Source organism: Podarcis cretensis (assembly GCF_951804945.1).
Source record: "Podarcis cretensis genome assembly, chromosome: 1".
Lineage (NCBI taxonomy): Eukaryota > Metazoa > Chordata > Lepidosauria > Squamata > Lacertidae > Podarcis > Podarcis cretensis.
The window spans coordinates 121406438-121421318 of NC_137170.1; the positions used below are offsets into that span (position 1 = coordinate 121406438).

The 14881-nt window shown below is 44.6% G+C and overlaps 1 protein-coding gene across 2 annotated transcripts in view; it reads right to left on the reverse strand.

The window, feature by feature from the left end:
* MYO3B (myosin IIIB) overlaps positions 1–14881 on the reverse strand; it is a 294124-nt gene that overhangs the window by 213102 nt on the left and 66141 nt on the right. For both annotated transcript variants that reach the window (XM_079981556.1, XM_079981555.1), the window contains one exon: positions 4855–5000. In XM_079981556.1, coding sequence (XP_079837682.1) covers positions 4855–5000 — 146 coding nt within the window. The remainder of the gene's footprint in view (positions 1–4854; positions 5001–14881) is intronic.

Sequence of the window (14881 nt, forward strand, 5' to 3'; positions counted from 1 at the left end):
GCTCATGGAAGACAATCTTACTCGGCTACGAGTGACCGCCAAAGAAGAAGAAGACCGTTGGGATATGTTGTGAGTATTTTCAAACAAAGAAAAAAACCATTCCCAAGGCATTTGTTTTTGAAATAAATTGATGTGCTGGAAATAAGTAACCCAGAAGACTTCTGTTTAAATAGTGTGAAGGTGTTTTGTTTAAAAGTGTGAAGGTGTTCAGATGCTACAAGTCCAAAGATCTGGAGACGTGGCGCCAACAGCTGGCTTGGAATCTTACTTGGCTACAAGAGATCGCCAAAGAAGAATAAAGGAGAATAGAGGCCCAACAGGTTCCAAGTGGGAGCTATCAGTGAAATCTGGACAGAAAGACTAGTCAGCAGAGAGAGACCAAATTCCTTCCCTCCTGAAGTCCCCCAAGATATCCAGCTGCATGGAAGCTTCCGGAAGCTGCCCCGGTTCAATATCCCAGTTGTATCCTTTTGAGGGCAGTAGATATTCTCTGAGCAACTTAACGTTCCTGAAGTCAGAGTCAGGATATTGTGAGGAAGCGGGGGCTACATTAACATTTTCCCATTGTAACACCCTTTCCCTCTTCCCTAATATAGTGGGCAAGGAGCTACAAAGGAAGAATATGCTCTGCGTGTTTTACTTGGAGACATATATAGACTATTGTACTGGTGGATGAAAATATGGCATCTGAAGGTTGCTAGGCAACTGCCAATACCTTCACCTGCAATTTCCTAATAATCCACTGGGGGCAGCAGGTGAAGTCACTGATGTTGTTGCTTCATTCCCCAACTCTTTGCCTGCCCTTCTTACAGAACCAGCCTGGTAATACTATGCAGAGATTGGGGGATATCTGGCTAGACAGGTGAGACACAGTTATTTTTCTCAGGGTAGAAGCATCTGTTCTGGAAACTGCGATGCCTCTGGCTACTAGAGGAGCCTACCTTGAAGCCAGCGATCTTTGGAGAACCCAGGGGAAAACATAATGTTTGTATTTAGCGTTTTTAATTTTAGCCATAAGTCTCTCCAAAGAACATTGTGGAAATGTGGTCCTTTGACAATTAATGCCTAGTCAACATGCCTGAGCCACGTCCTGGAGTTATCCTGTCTTTTCATGGATGCTCTTTTCATGGATGCTACTGATGGTTATTTATTCCGTTTCTAAATGGCCCTTCATCACTTAAGTAAAGGTAAAGGTAAAGGTAAAGGACCCCTGGACGGTTAAGTCCAGTCAAAGGCAACTATGGGGTTGCGGTGCTCATCTCACTTTCAGGCCAAGGGAGCCAGCGTTTGTCCACAAACAGCTTTCCAAGTCATGTGGCCAGCATGACTAAACCACTTCTGGTGCAACAGGACACTGTGATGGAAACCAGAGTGCACGGAAACGCCGTTTACCTTCCCGCTGCAGCGGTACCTATTTATCTACTTACACTGGCATGCTTTCGAACTGCTAGGTTGGCAGGAGCTGGGTCAGAGCAACGGGAGCTCACCCCGTCGTGGGGATTCGAACCACCGACCTTCTGATCAGCACGTCCAAGAGGCTCAGTGGTTTATACCACAGCACCACCCGCATCCCTATCATCACTTAACATCCTATAAGCAGTATTTATTCCTAGCTGGGATTGAGCTTCAGACATTAGAAAGATTTGGTGAAGAATAAAAAAATAGGATGGTTAGGGGCTTACTTAATAAATTCAGTATTTTGTCCTATGGAAATAATACCAGAATATATTATTTCGTCATGCAGATTTATATGCAGTTTTGGGGGAAGAAAGAGATAAATCATAGACTGAAAGACAACCATTCCCATGTCCTGTTCTATATTTCTTCCTATCACCTGCTGATATTTTACAGTACTTCATCATGACTGTTGTTCTTTAAAGCTGTTTACAGCCTCTATCTGATAAAAATTTATGGGTATTAGTTTAGAAACTTGAAGCTTCCCTCACTGCTTTAATTGCTACAGGCTGTTTTACACATGTGCAAAGGGCAAAAGAGAGAGGGGGAGAAAAGAGAGAGAGATGAATTGCTGCTTAAGTTTGAATAATTTTTGAAGGGGGGACGGCAGTCTGGGTTGTGCAACAGAGATAATACGATGCAGAATGTTGGAGAGCCTCATCTGCATATAAATAGACCTAATCAGAAATGCAAATAGCAATCAGGAGAATTCTTTTTTTTTTTACACCCCATGGTAATTGTGCGATTGTACAGATAATAAAAGGTCAAATATTTTTATTGCCTAAGCTTTCAAATTGCTAGTAGCAAGTAACTATCCTTCCCTTTGCACAATGGAATATGGAAGAAATTGGCATATACCAGCTGGCAATCAACCTGGGACAAATGCTTAAGAGATGCCATCCTGCTTTTGTTACAACTGTCCCTATCTTTCATTCATATTCCTTAATGGTCTTTATAATCCTGGGTCCCTCGGCCAGGGGGAAACAAGACAACCACCTAACAACATGTGAACTCAAATGCTCGTTTATATTCAGGAATGGCAAGAAAGTGTTTCATATTTTTCACGTGCAAATAAGCAGTAAGAGAAGGGTGCAACTGAACTGACACACATAACAGTTTCAAAATTGCCTTTGCTGCATAATAACACTAGACCTTTCCCCCATCAAAATAACCTTGTAATGTGCTGTATATTTTTGGTAGCGGCATTTACTTCTTTGGAAACAAATGGTATATCCAGTATGAGCTCATCTTAAACATTCTATGGCATGCTATGTATTCGTTACTAGGGGCTGTGCGCCTGTTCACTCTGTTCACCAATGCCACTGCCATTCCCCCCACACTGACCTCCTAGGGCTTCCCCTTGCAACTACTAAGCTTCATTGTCCCATTCCTGTTTCTAAAGCCATTTCTATGCCTCCTCTCCCTGCAGCGCAAACACTCCAGGATAATATACGCTACTGTCTCTTTAAGATGAATGGGATGCTAAGAGCCAGCCTGTCAGATACCCTGTTCAGTCAGAGAAGGTTCAGCTCAGCCCATCAATGCTGTACATACCTGGGGGGCACTGTGAGTTAAACCACAGAGCCTAGGACTTGCCGATCAGAAGGTCGGCGGTTCGAATCCCCATGACGGGGTGAGCTCCTGTTGCTCGGTCCCTGCTCCTGCCAACCTAGCAGTTTGAAAGCACGTCAAAGTGCAAGTAGATAAATAGGTACTGCTCCGGCAGGAAGGTAAACAGTGTTTCCGTGTGCTGCTCTGGTTCACCAGAAGCGGCTTAGTCATGCTGGCCACATGACCCAGAAGCTGTATGCCGGCTCCCTCAGCCAGTAAAGTGAGATGAGCGCCGCAACCCCAGAGTCGTCCTCGACTGGACCTAATGGTCAGGGGTCCCTTTACCTTTACCTTACTTGTTAATCAAGTATCTATTCTAAATTGCCACACTGAATCTGGAATGTCATATTGAAAACAACACTTGGTACCAGGAGTGAAATGCATGATTGTAGGAAGATACCATGGAATATTTGAGGACTCCGTGTTCTTTACCTTTCTCATAAGAGGCTGCTGAGAAATGGAAGGAGGAAAAGTTTAAGTGCAGTAAGAAGGGAGAGACACTGAAACACAGCTACTCCCAACTACCTGTACTCAAACATCTGCCCAAAGCACAATTTCCCTTTCAGTTTCCTCCATCCCTGCTTTATTGAAACCCACTGTTTTTTGAAATCACCACTTTCCCCCGCTCAGTGTCCCTCCCTTCTTGCTCCCATATTACAGGCCACTGCTGTTGTATACCCTGCCTTCACTTTTGCTCCCCTGCCCTGCAAATCCAGGATTGTGATCTGGCACTACAAATCCTTCAGTGGTGTGATGACAACCTTACATTTTTATTACATAGAGAAATAGAGAGAAAGCTTTATTTAAAAAAAACAACCCTATGGAAATATTATATGTTCTTATTCTGGGAGAGGGATGCGGGTGGCGCTGTGGGTAAAACCTTAGCACCTAGGACTTGCCGATCGCATGGTCGGCGGTTCGAATCCCTGCAGCGGGGTGTGTTCCCGTCGTTCAGTCCCAGCACCTGCCAACCTAGCAGTTCGAAAGCACCCCCGGGTGCAAGTAGATAAATAGGGACCGCTTACCAGCGGGAAGGTAAATGGCGTTTCCGTGTGCTGTGCTGGCTTGCCAGATGCAGCTTGTCACGCTGGCCACGTGACCCGGAAGTGTCTGCGGACAGCGCTGGCTCCCGGCCTCTAGAGTGAGATGAGCGCACAACCCTAGAGTCTGTCAAGACTGGCCCGTACGGGCAGGCGTACCTTTACCTTTACCTTTATTCTGGGAGAATGCACTACTTGCATGTAGATCAGGGCAAGCAAGAATCTAACAACAACAACAACAACAATTTATTATTTATACCCCACCCATCTGGATGGCTTTCCCCAGCTACTCTGGGCAGCTTCCAGCAAAATATTAAAATACAATAATTCATCAAACCTTAAAAGCTTCCCTAAACAGGGCTGCCTTGAGATGTCTTCTCAAAGTCAGATAGTTGTTTATTTGCTTGATATCGGATGGGAGGGTTCCACAGGGCGGGCAACACTACCGAGAGGGCCTTCTGCCTGGTTCCCTGTAACCTCACTTCTCGCAGTGAGGGAACCGTCAGAAGGCCCTTGGAGCTGGACCTCAGTGTCTGGGCAGAACGATGGGGGTGGAGACGCTCCTTCAGGTATATTGGGCCGAGGCCGTTTAGGGCTTTAAAGGTCTTAATAGTAGCATTTCTTAATCAGGGTTAACTTATGATGCAATGACGTACCAAATTTCACAGTTGCATTTCCCTGTTGAAATGCTGCTGTCTGTGTGAGGAATGGAAATCTAGCAAGCTAAGAGAGCCACCTAGTGCCATACCTTGGGATCTTGAAAAGTGTTTTCACAGGATGCATGTCGAATAAAGGCGGGTCCCCGTCACCCAGTTCAATGGCTGTGATCCCAAGAGACCAAACGTCGCAGCGAGCATCATAGGAGTAGTCATACTGCTGTTCACAAGCAATGACCTATCAAATACAAAGGAAGACACCATCAGAGTTAACAATTGCCCTATTGTCCAAGCAGGGCATACAAATGCACTCTATTTAGGCTACATCCACACCACACATTTAAAACACATTGCTTCCCCGCAAAGAATCCTGGGATCTGTAGATTTATGAGCACTAAACTACAGTTTCCAGAATTCTTTTTTGGGGGGGCAGGGCAGATTCTGCTTTAAGTATTAGTTACCAATTCCGATTCAAGTCTACCATTGACAGACACACCCATTCAAATTTTCTGCATAAATTCAGGGTGCAAGTGTTCTTAATTTTTAACGGTGGCCACAGAATGCACAAAAAAAATAATTCTTGCCATCGGATGCTAATTATTCCAAAATAATTACGGTCTTTGAAACCCTCTGGCAACATTTCCTTTTGAAAACAATGTTGCTTTTTATCCTCTTTAGTGCATACATTTGCAGAGCGAGAAAGAAAGCATGGGCATCTAAAGGGGAAATGTGGTCTTCCTGCAGGAATTATTGCATTTTGCTCATTTATTCTTCCACATTTACATCCCACCGTCATGGAATCCCAATGCAGCTTACATGTGGATCAAATCTCAGCATTTCAAATTATTAATATTCACATTTTCCTGACAAAAAGGCAACGGTTTATTCCTCACAAAAATATTAACAGAGAGAGCAAGAATAAGTACTTAAAAAGCAGCTCCTCCTTTTAAAGGCAGAGGGGGTGGAACAAGGCAGGTGGAATAGTTTGTCCCTGATCGTTCCAGCAGTCTCTCTCCTGTAAAGACTGACCAGAGAAAGAGATCTCAGTGGACAGCTCAGCAAATTAAGTGCCAAAGAAACCAAGCTAGAAAACCTATTCCATAGCATAGATCAGCCTTCCCCAAGCTTGTTACCCCCAGATGTTACTGGGTTACAGCTCCCATCATCCCTGATCACTGGAGGTAGTCCTGCCACATCTGGAGGGAACCAGGTTAGAGAAAGCTGGAGGAGAAGGTGCCGCCATGATGAAACCATGGTCCAACTGTCTTACCTCTAAGGGAATGGGAAGATACATACAGAATGAACTTCTCCCCAAGCATTAACACCAGAGGTTAAGTTTTTGTTTTTTGTTTGTTTAGTCGTTTAGTCATGTCCGACTCTTCGTGACCCCATGGACCAGAGCACGCCAGGCATTCCTGTCTTCCACAGCCTCCCGCAGTTTGGTCAAACTCATGTTCGTAGCTTCGAGAACACTGTCCAACCATCTCGTCCTCTGTCATCCCCTTCTCCTTGTGCCCTCCATCTTTCCCAACATCAGGGTCTTTTCCAGGGCATCTTCTCTTCTCATGAGGTGACCAAAGTATTGGAGTCTCAGCTTCAGGATCTGTCCTTCCAGTGAGCACTCAGGGCTGATTTCCTTAAGAATGGATCGGTTTGATCTTCTTGCAGTCCATGAGACTCTCAAGAGTCTCCATACATCACTACTGGGAAAACCATGGCTTTAACTATACGGACCTTTGTCAGCAAGGTGATGTCTCTGTTTTTAAGTTAAGTTTGAGGTGGCTGCAAATTGTGGCTAGGTAGAAGCCATAAGTGCCATAGGGCTTAAGGGTCCTTTCAAGGGAAATGAAAGAAAAGCAGAAACCAACATAACTAGTGATGGGGAGCATGTGGCTAAGCTGATGTTGAACTCCAACATCTGTCAGCTGAAGACCCATCTTTCCCAGTAGTCAAGGGAAAATGGGGTCATTGTTCTAACAACATCTGGGTCCCCATCACTGATAGAACCGGTTTCACGCCCAGAATCCATGGGAATCCTACCAGCTTGGGCACAGGTTATCCACCCCGCCACCCCCCACTTTAGATACCACTTTCAGTATGTGGCAATGCCACATTAGAGAGAGACAGAGAGAGAGAGAGAGAGAGAGAGAGAGAGAGAGAACCCAAATCCACAAAAATTCTATATGTTTATTTGGAAACTATAAGGATAATGGGACGCAGGTGGCACTGTGGGTTAAAGCCTCAGCGCCTAGGGCTTGCCGATCGAAAGGTCGGCGGTTCGAATCCCTGCGGCGGGGTGCGCTCCCGCTGCTCGGTCCCAGCGCCTGCCAACCTAGCAGTTCGAAAGCACCTCCGGGTGCAAGTAGATAAATAGGGACCGCTTACCAGCGGGAAGGTAAACGGCGTTTCCGTGTGCGGCTCTGGCTCTGGCTCTGGCCAGAGCAGCGATGTCACGCTGGCCACGTGACCCGGAAGTGTCTCCGGACAGCGCTGGCCCCTGGCCTCTTAAGTGAGATGGGCGCACAACCCCAGAGTCTGTCAAGACTGGCCCGTACGGGCAGGGGTACCTTTACCTTTACCTTTAAGGATAATGGTGATGATTATGATGATATATTTATATGCCACTCATCTGACTGTGTTGCCCCAGCCACTATGTTACTCTAAAAAAAAAAAAAAGGTAAAGTACCCCTGGACGGTTAAGTCCAGTCAAAGGCGACTATGGGGTTGAGGCACCCATCTCGCTTTTCAGGCCAATGGAGCCGGAGTTTGTACACAGACAGCTTTCTAGGTCATGTGGCCAGCATGACTAAACTGCTTCTGGTGCAACAGAACACCGTGACGGAAACCAGAGTGCATGGAAATGCCGTTTACCTTCCCGCCGGAGCGGTACCTATTTATCTACTTGCACTGGCATGCTTTTTGGCAGAAGCTGGGACAGAGCAACCCGAACTCACCCCATCACGGGGATTCAAACTACCGACCTTCTGATCTGCAAGCCCAAGAGGCTCAGTGGTTTAGACCACAGCGCCACCCGCATATGTTACTCTACTCCTATTCCAACGATATGTCTGGCTTTCATAGACTGATGACTGACTGTCATAGAAAATTAGCATTTAAATTGACACAAAACTATGAGAAACTGGCCAAATGTAGACACATGGTTCAAGAGGGTCTATATGTTTTGTATGATTCAAAAAACAACAAGGAAGCACAGAGAATACAGGATTGCTCAGCGACTCCTTTAAAAAGTATTACTGGATTCTACACTGCAAAACTATCCACCCGCCACCTCCTCCTCTCTCCTCAGAATACACAACACATGCATTCAAAAAAACATAGCCGCAGGCATACAATGTATAACACGGCGTGATTATGGCTGCGGCGCGAGACTAGCTGGAGACCTGAACCGGACAATTAGCACCACTAACCCACCAAGCTGGGAAGAAGCTGGAGTTTAAAAGGTCTGAGCCTCCTGGGGGGAAAGCTGGTGATGTTATTAGCTAAGCAGCTTATGAGGTATGCCGGCATTATGCTGAAAAATGGATCAGTGTACACACATTCAAAACCCTGAATATGGCACAATCTAGTTACCCTTGCTCCAAGGAGAGCAAAAGAGCCGGCCAAGCAAACAAAATTCACCGTCCGATTTTTGTAATGTTACAACACGGTTTAATTTAATTTACAGCACCAAGGCAAGATGCTATACATATTATACATGCATGCAACTCGGTTTTGTATGTTCTATAGAGAGCCAGTGTGGTGTAGTGGTTAAGAGCGGTAGTCTTGTAATCTGGTGAACCGGGTTCGCTTCCCTGCTCCTCCACATGCAGCTGCTGGGTGACCTTGGGCTAGTCACACTTCTCTGAAGTCTCTCAGCCCCACTCACCTCACAGAGTGTTTGTTGTGGGGGAGGAAGGGAAAGGAGAATGTTAGCCGCTTTGAGACTCCTTCGGGTAGTGATAAAGCAGGATATCAAATCCAAACTCCTCCTCTTCTTCTTCTTCTTATATGGATTCTGTGCTAGGGAGACTATCTTCAGATTTCTAACTTGCATGGATCATGAAAGCAAGTATGTGTGTGTGTGTGTGTGTGTGTGTGTGTGTGTGTGTGTTGAATGATGGTAGTGGGGGATTGACTGATGTAAGACAGAGTGGTTTACATTGCATTTTATATTTTAAGAGCTGGAGCAATGCTCTTTCAGTCAGCACACTGGCAATAGGAATGAATGGCGTTTAAATGGCGGGTGTATCTGAGCTAAAATAAATCAGCCTCATTTGCCTCTCAATCCAATCACTCTCTTGCTTTCCATTTGCCATACAACTATTTGAATATACATAAAATGCTCTGTATTCAAATACACAGGAGCTACGAGAAAATGTAAGGATAATAGGCATGGAAATATATTGCTGCTCTTTTCTAACCAGAAAAAGCAGGTACAAACACGAGGCTTGCTTAAGAGGTCAGTCTGCTCCACGGTAACTCAACATATAGCTCTGGGCTAGGCAACCTAAGGCCCAGGGGCCGGATGCGGCCCAATTGCCTTCTCAGTCCGGTCCGTGGACAGTCCAGGAATCAGCGTGTTTTGACATGAGTAGAATGTGTGCTTATATTTAAAATGCATCTCTGGGTTATTTGTGGGGCATAGGAATTTGTTCATTTTTTCCCCCCTTCAAAATATAGTCTGGCCCACCACATGGTGTGAGGGACAGTGGACCAGCCCACAGCTGAAAAAGGTCGCTGACCCCTGATATAGTTCTTCTTCCAGTTCAAGAAAAAGCTTTAAACAAGGTATGTTTCATCTACGGAAGAATACAGAGCTGGGAAATACCAGCCAGATTTTATGTTTTTAGAAATGGACACGATATGCAAGGATGGGGGGGGGGGGAATGATCCAGTTTTCATTTAAAAGCAAACTCATCTAGTTTGCACTTTCCCAAAAACATATGTGGATTGAAATACAGTGGTACCTCAGGTTAAGTACTTAATTCGTTCTGGAGGTCCGTTCTTAACCTGAAACTGTTCTTAACCTGAAGCACCACTTCAACTAATGGGGCCTCCCACTGCCACCGCGTGATTTCTGTTCTCATCCTGAAGCAAAGTTCTTAACCTGAGGTACTATTTCTGGGTTAGCGGAGTCTGTAACCTGAAGCGTATGTAACCTGAGGCACCACTGTACAGTACAGCCATCCTTTGACATTCACACAGAATTTTGCAACGCAGTTGTTCAGCCAAGTGATGGGCAGTGTGCAACTAAGTTTTACTTAGAGTAGATCCATGGAAATTAATGACTCTACCATACTCATGTCCATTGATTTTACTGGGTCTACTTGGAGTAAAGCTTGGTAGAATACCATCCAATGTGTACAAAAACGGATATACTAAAGTGTGCATTTAAATGCCTGCATTAGTGAAAATGGTACAAAAATATGTTCTATTAGGAAAAACTGCTTGCAAGAAGGTGTATCCTAGGGGAAACTGTGTGTGTAATCAGGAGAAAATTTTACTAAAACGTTGAGGAATTTTAAAAGGAAATCAGAAACTGATGCAGAACTGTAGAGAATTGAACTAAAGACGAGAAATAGAGAAACTCACCTGTCCTAAACCATATGCTTCTCCTTCCATCCCAGCAGTTCTAAGTGCACCTAAGAATCTGTAGAGCACCCAGCCATCAGCCCCAGGCAATGGTGGGGAAGATGGGATATGTCTGCTACTGGTTCTCACAAGCCCTCCTAAAATCGTGATTAAAAGCAGACTCTCCTCATGATTCCTACCAGCAGTTCAGCCTATACATGAGTAGGACCCTGGCAGAGACTCATGCCCGACTGGCATGTTCCCTCAGTCCTGGTCAATCGTTCGAGAGCTTCATAAGCTTTCTTCAGTCCGAACATCACAGCGACTGATGCCAACCGACACCAGCACACTTAGGGATCTGCAGAGTCTTAGCATCTTGCGTGACAGCAACTCAGCATTTTGGCTAATCTACTTTATTTACATATAAACACACACGGAGCACTGCAACATGGCTCCCTCTCTCTCTAGCATCAGACAGCAAAGAGAAAAAAACAAAGGACAATAGTCCCACTTCACGGAACACAGTAATACAAACATCCTGTCTCCGTCACTTCCCACTGTGGAGTCAAAACATATACCGTCATGTGAAAGACAACAATCCCATGACTGCAATCATAGATCAGGAATTCTAACAATTCCAGCATCAACCAGCTCCCCCTTGCCGCCATCTCCATTTTCTTTCCCTTCTAACCTGATGAAGAATTATGGAGAACTCAAACACGTTGCACACTTTTTTGTAACATTTTGCTTGGCCGAATATAGAATTGTGAAAATACAGATTCTGGAATTTTCTTCCAGTGTGCCACAGAACCCATGTAATAAATATGAGAAGTCCTCTTTCGTAAATCTTTCTTCTTCCTAGGTTCCCCAAATTTTCATCCACTGCCATATGCTATGGAAATTTAGGAACTGTTTAGAGAGAGCAATGAGTTGCATAGAGAGAATAACTCAAAAGCATTAGAGAACAGGCTGAAGAAGATATGGTGAAGTAAAACTGCACACAAATGGTTAATGCTTGCCATTATGAGTTATGCCTGGGCAAAATTTAAAGGAGATATAGCTTTTATTTTTAAAAATATATAATTTATTTGATTGTGAGGCGTCCTCCCAGAATGATGACTCAGCGTTTACATCCTGAATAAAAACCCGTCATATCTTGGCATTTACCATTAACAGAGACTGTCAAAATGCAAGGGGCAACACTATGGCAGGAAGCTTAACACATTTCAAGCTTTTGAAATTTCTTCATCCTCTTTCCAAAAACATCTGTTCCCAATAATGTCACTTCACTAAAATCATGTAAATGAACTCCTTAGAGGCAGTAACTCAGAAGGAAGTCACAGCCAATTTTGCTAGGCATAGCAAAATCAATTGCCTTTCATTTTTAGCCCTCCCATTTTGAAATATATATTAAAAAATAGCGATCGGCTCAGTTATAAGGCAGCAAAACAGTATCTATGGAGGCTGTCCAATCATTAAAACACATCCCCAGCCCTGAAAAGAAACCAAACAGTTTTATGTATAGTTAATCAAAGGATCCATAGAATCCATTTGTTAATGAAGTAGAATCATGTAGAATTGGAAGGGACCCTGTGGATCATTTAGTCTAAACGCCTACAATGCAGGAATATGCAACTGTCCCATATGGGGATCGAACCTGCAACCTTGGGGTTATCAGCATCATGCTCTGACCCATGGGTAGGCAACCTAAGGCCCAGGGGCCGGATCTGACCCAATTGCCTTCTAAATCTGGCCCGCAGACGGTCCGGGAATCAGCGTGTTTTTACATGAGTAGAATGTGTCCTTTGATTTAAAATGCACCTCTGGGTTGTGGGGCCTGCCTGGTGTTTTTACATGAGTAGAATGTGTGCTTTTATTTAAAATGCATCTCTGGGTTACTTGTGGGGCATAGGAATTCGTTCATTATTATTATTTTCTTTTTTTAAAAAATAACTTTTTATTCAAAATTAAAACGAAACATATTATCCAGAAACATATTATCCTTATTTTCCCATTTTCCCTCCCTTCCCCTCCCTCCCCCCACAGAACCCACCCACCCCCACCCCCCGACTTCCCTCAGTTCCAGTCTTTTATTTCTCTAAAAATGCTGTTTTCTGCATGTTACACAGTTGTATAAATCCTCAACCTATTTAGCTGATTATTATCAATAAAAAGTTTGTGAATGTTTATTCAAAACCAGCCAAGGAGTCCAGTTCGTTTTGTTGTGTCTTCAAATACTTTGTAAAGGGTTCCCATTCATCTCTAAAGTCACAGTTATCCTTGTCCCGTAGCTTGTATGTCATATTTTTTTCAAAATACAGTCCGGCCCCCCACAAGGTCTGAGGGGCAGTGGACCAGCCCCCTGCTGAAAAAGTTTGCTGACTCCTGCTCTAACCAACTGAGCTCTCCAGAGCTATCCGCTTCAAGCAATTCACACCAAAAAAGGGAGCTATGAAGATCAGAATTAGACAATGTCCCCCTTCAGACTTCGAACACAGGTACAAGCTGCCTCTCCCCATGCGTAAGTAATTGTGCGAAAGAGTGTACATTAGTTGATTTTTTAAAAACTCGGCTATTGTGTACACAGGCACACAGACGGCACACTTTTATTTATTTGTTTGTTTATTTAATTAATTAATTTCTATATCGCCCTATACCTGAAGGTCTCAGGGCGGTTCACATAAAATATCAAATACATAAAATCAAACCAAAACCAACAACCCAACTGAAAAAAACAAACCCAAAAGAGCCAGCATTTTTAAAAAGGGTATACGATGTAGATCAAGTAAGGCAAAGGCCTGGTTGAAAAGGAACATTTTTGTCTGGCGCCTAAAGGTGTATAATGAAGGCGCCAGGTGAACTTCCCTGGGGAGAGCATTCCACAGACGGGGAGCCACTGAGGAGAAGGCCCCGTTCTCGTGTTGCCACCCTCTGAACCTCTTGAGGAGGGGACACACAAAGGAGGGGCTCAGAAGATGATCTCAGGGTCTGGGTAGGTTCATATGAAAAGAGGCGGTCATTTAATTATTGTGGTCCTGGGCCGTTTAAGGCTTTATAGGTCAAAGCCAGCACTTTGAATTGGGCCTGGAAACTAATTGGTAGCCAGTGGAGTCGGACCAGGATCGGTGTAATATGCTCAAACTGTCTTGCTCCAGTGAGCAACCTGGCCGCTGAATTCTGCACTAGCTGAAGTTTCTGAACCGTCTTCAGTGGCAGCCCTACATATAACCCATTGCCGTAATCTAACCTTGAGGTTCCCAGAGCATAGACAACAATAGTTAGGCTATTGCTGTCCAGATAGAGGCGTAGCTGGGCCACCAGCCGAAGTTGTTCAACGTTACATGTGAATACCTGTGCAAGTGTACAACTTGATTGTTTACGTACTCAGATTGTACGCTCATTGAATGCAAGACGTGAACACTCCTAGGGAGAAGGGGGAAGAGGGACTGAGCCATTGATTCCCACCCCCAATGCTGCGCACATTGCCAGCACCATTCTACATATGTGGCATTCTTCTCTTTTTTGCTTAGCTTGTTTAGATTCTATTTAGCACACAACAAGAATGGCTCTTTAATCTTTTGGGGGATCACAGTACCTCATTACCTGCTGTTTACTCAGTAAACAGCATTTGAAGAGAAGCTGTGCTTGATTAGAAAGGCAAGGGCAAATCCCTGCCTCAGTTTCTGTTTATGAGTTCATCCTAAATATCTTCACACTCGTGAAGACAGGCGAACTAATTTCAGTGTATTGGAAGAAGCAAAGATCACCAGTGTTGAAGCAATGATTCTTCAACATCAACTTTGTTGGACTGGTCATGTGCGGATGCCTGATTAGAGTCTTCCAAAGCAACTACGCTATTCCGAACTTAAAAATGGAAAGCGCAATGCTGGTGGTGAACAAAAGAGGTTTAAAGACTGTCTCAAGGCAAATCTAAAAAAATGTAGTTTAAACACCGACAACTGGGAAACACTGGCCTGTGAGCGCTTCAGTTGGAGAACAGCCTTTACCAAAGGTGTCATGGACTTTGAAGACACTCGAACTCAGAACACAAGGGAGAAAAGTGCTAAGAGGAAGGCATACTTGGCAAACCATCACCGTGATCAACTCCTGCCTGGGAACCAACGTCCCCACTGTGGAAGGACGTGTGGATCCAGAATTGGCCTCCACAGTCACTTACGGACTCCCTGATAAAACTGTGTTTATGGAAGACAATCATACTCGGCTATGAGTGATCGCCAAAGAAGAAAGAAGAATGAGTTCAGACCCTCCAAGTGTCCCCATTTTCCAGGGCTGTTCCTTATTTAGAGAAGCTGTCCTGGTTTCTGATTTTATCCCGGAATGTCCTGCTTTTCCGTAAAGGTAAAGGTAAAGGGACCCCTGACCGTTAGGTCCAATCACAGACGACTCTGGGGTTGTGGCGCTCATCTCGCTTTATTGGTCAAGGGAGCCGGCGTACAGCTTCCGGGTCATGTGGCCAGCATGACTAAGCCGCTTCTGGTGAACCAGAGCAGTGCACGGAAATGCCGTTTACCTTCCCGCCAGTGCTTT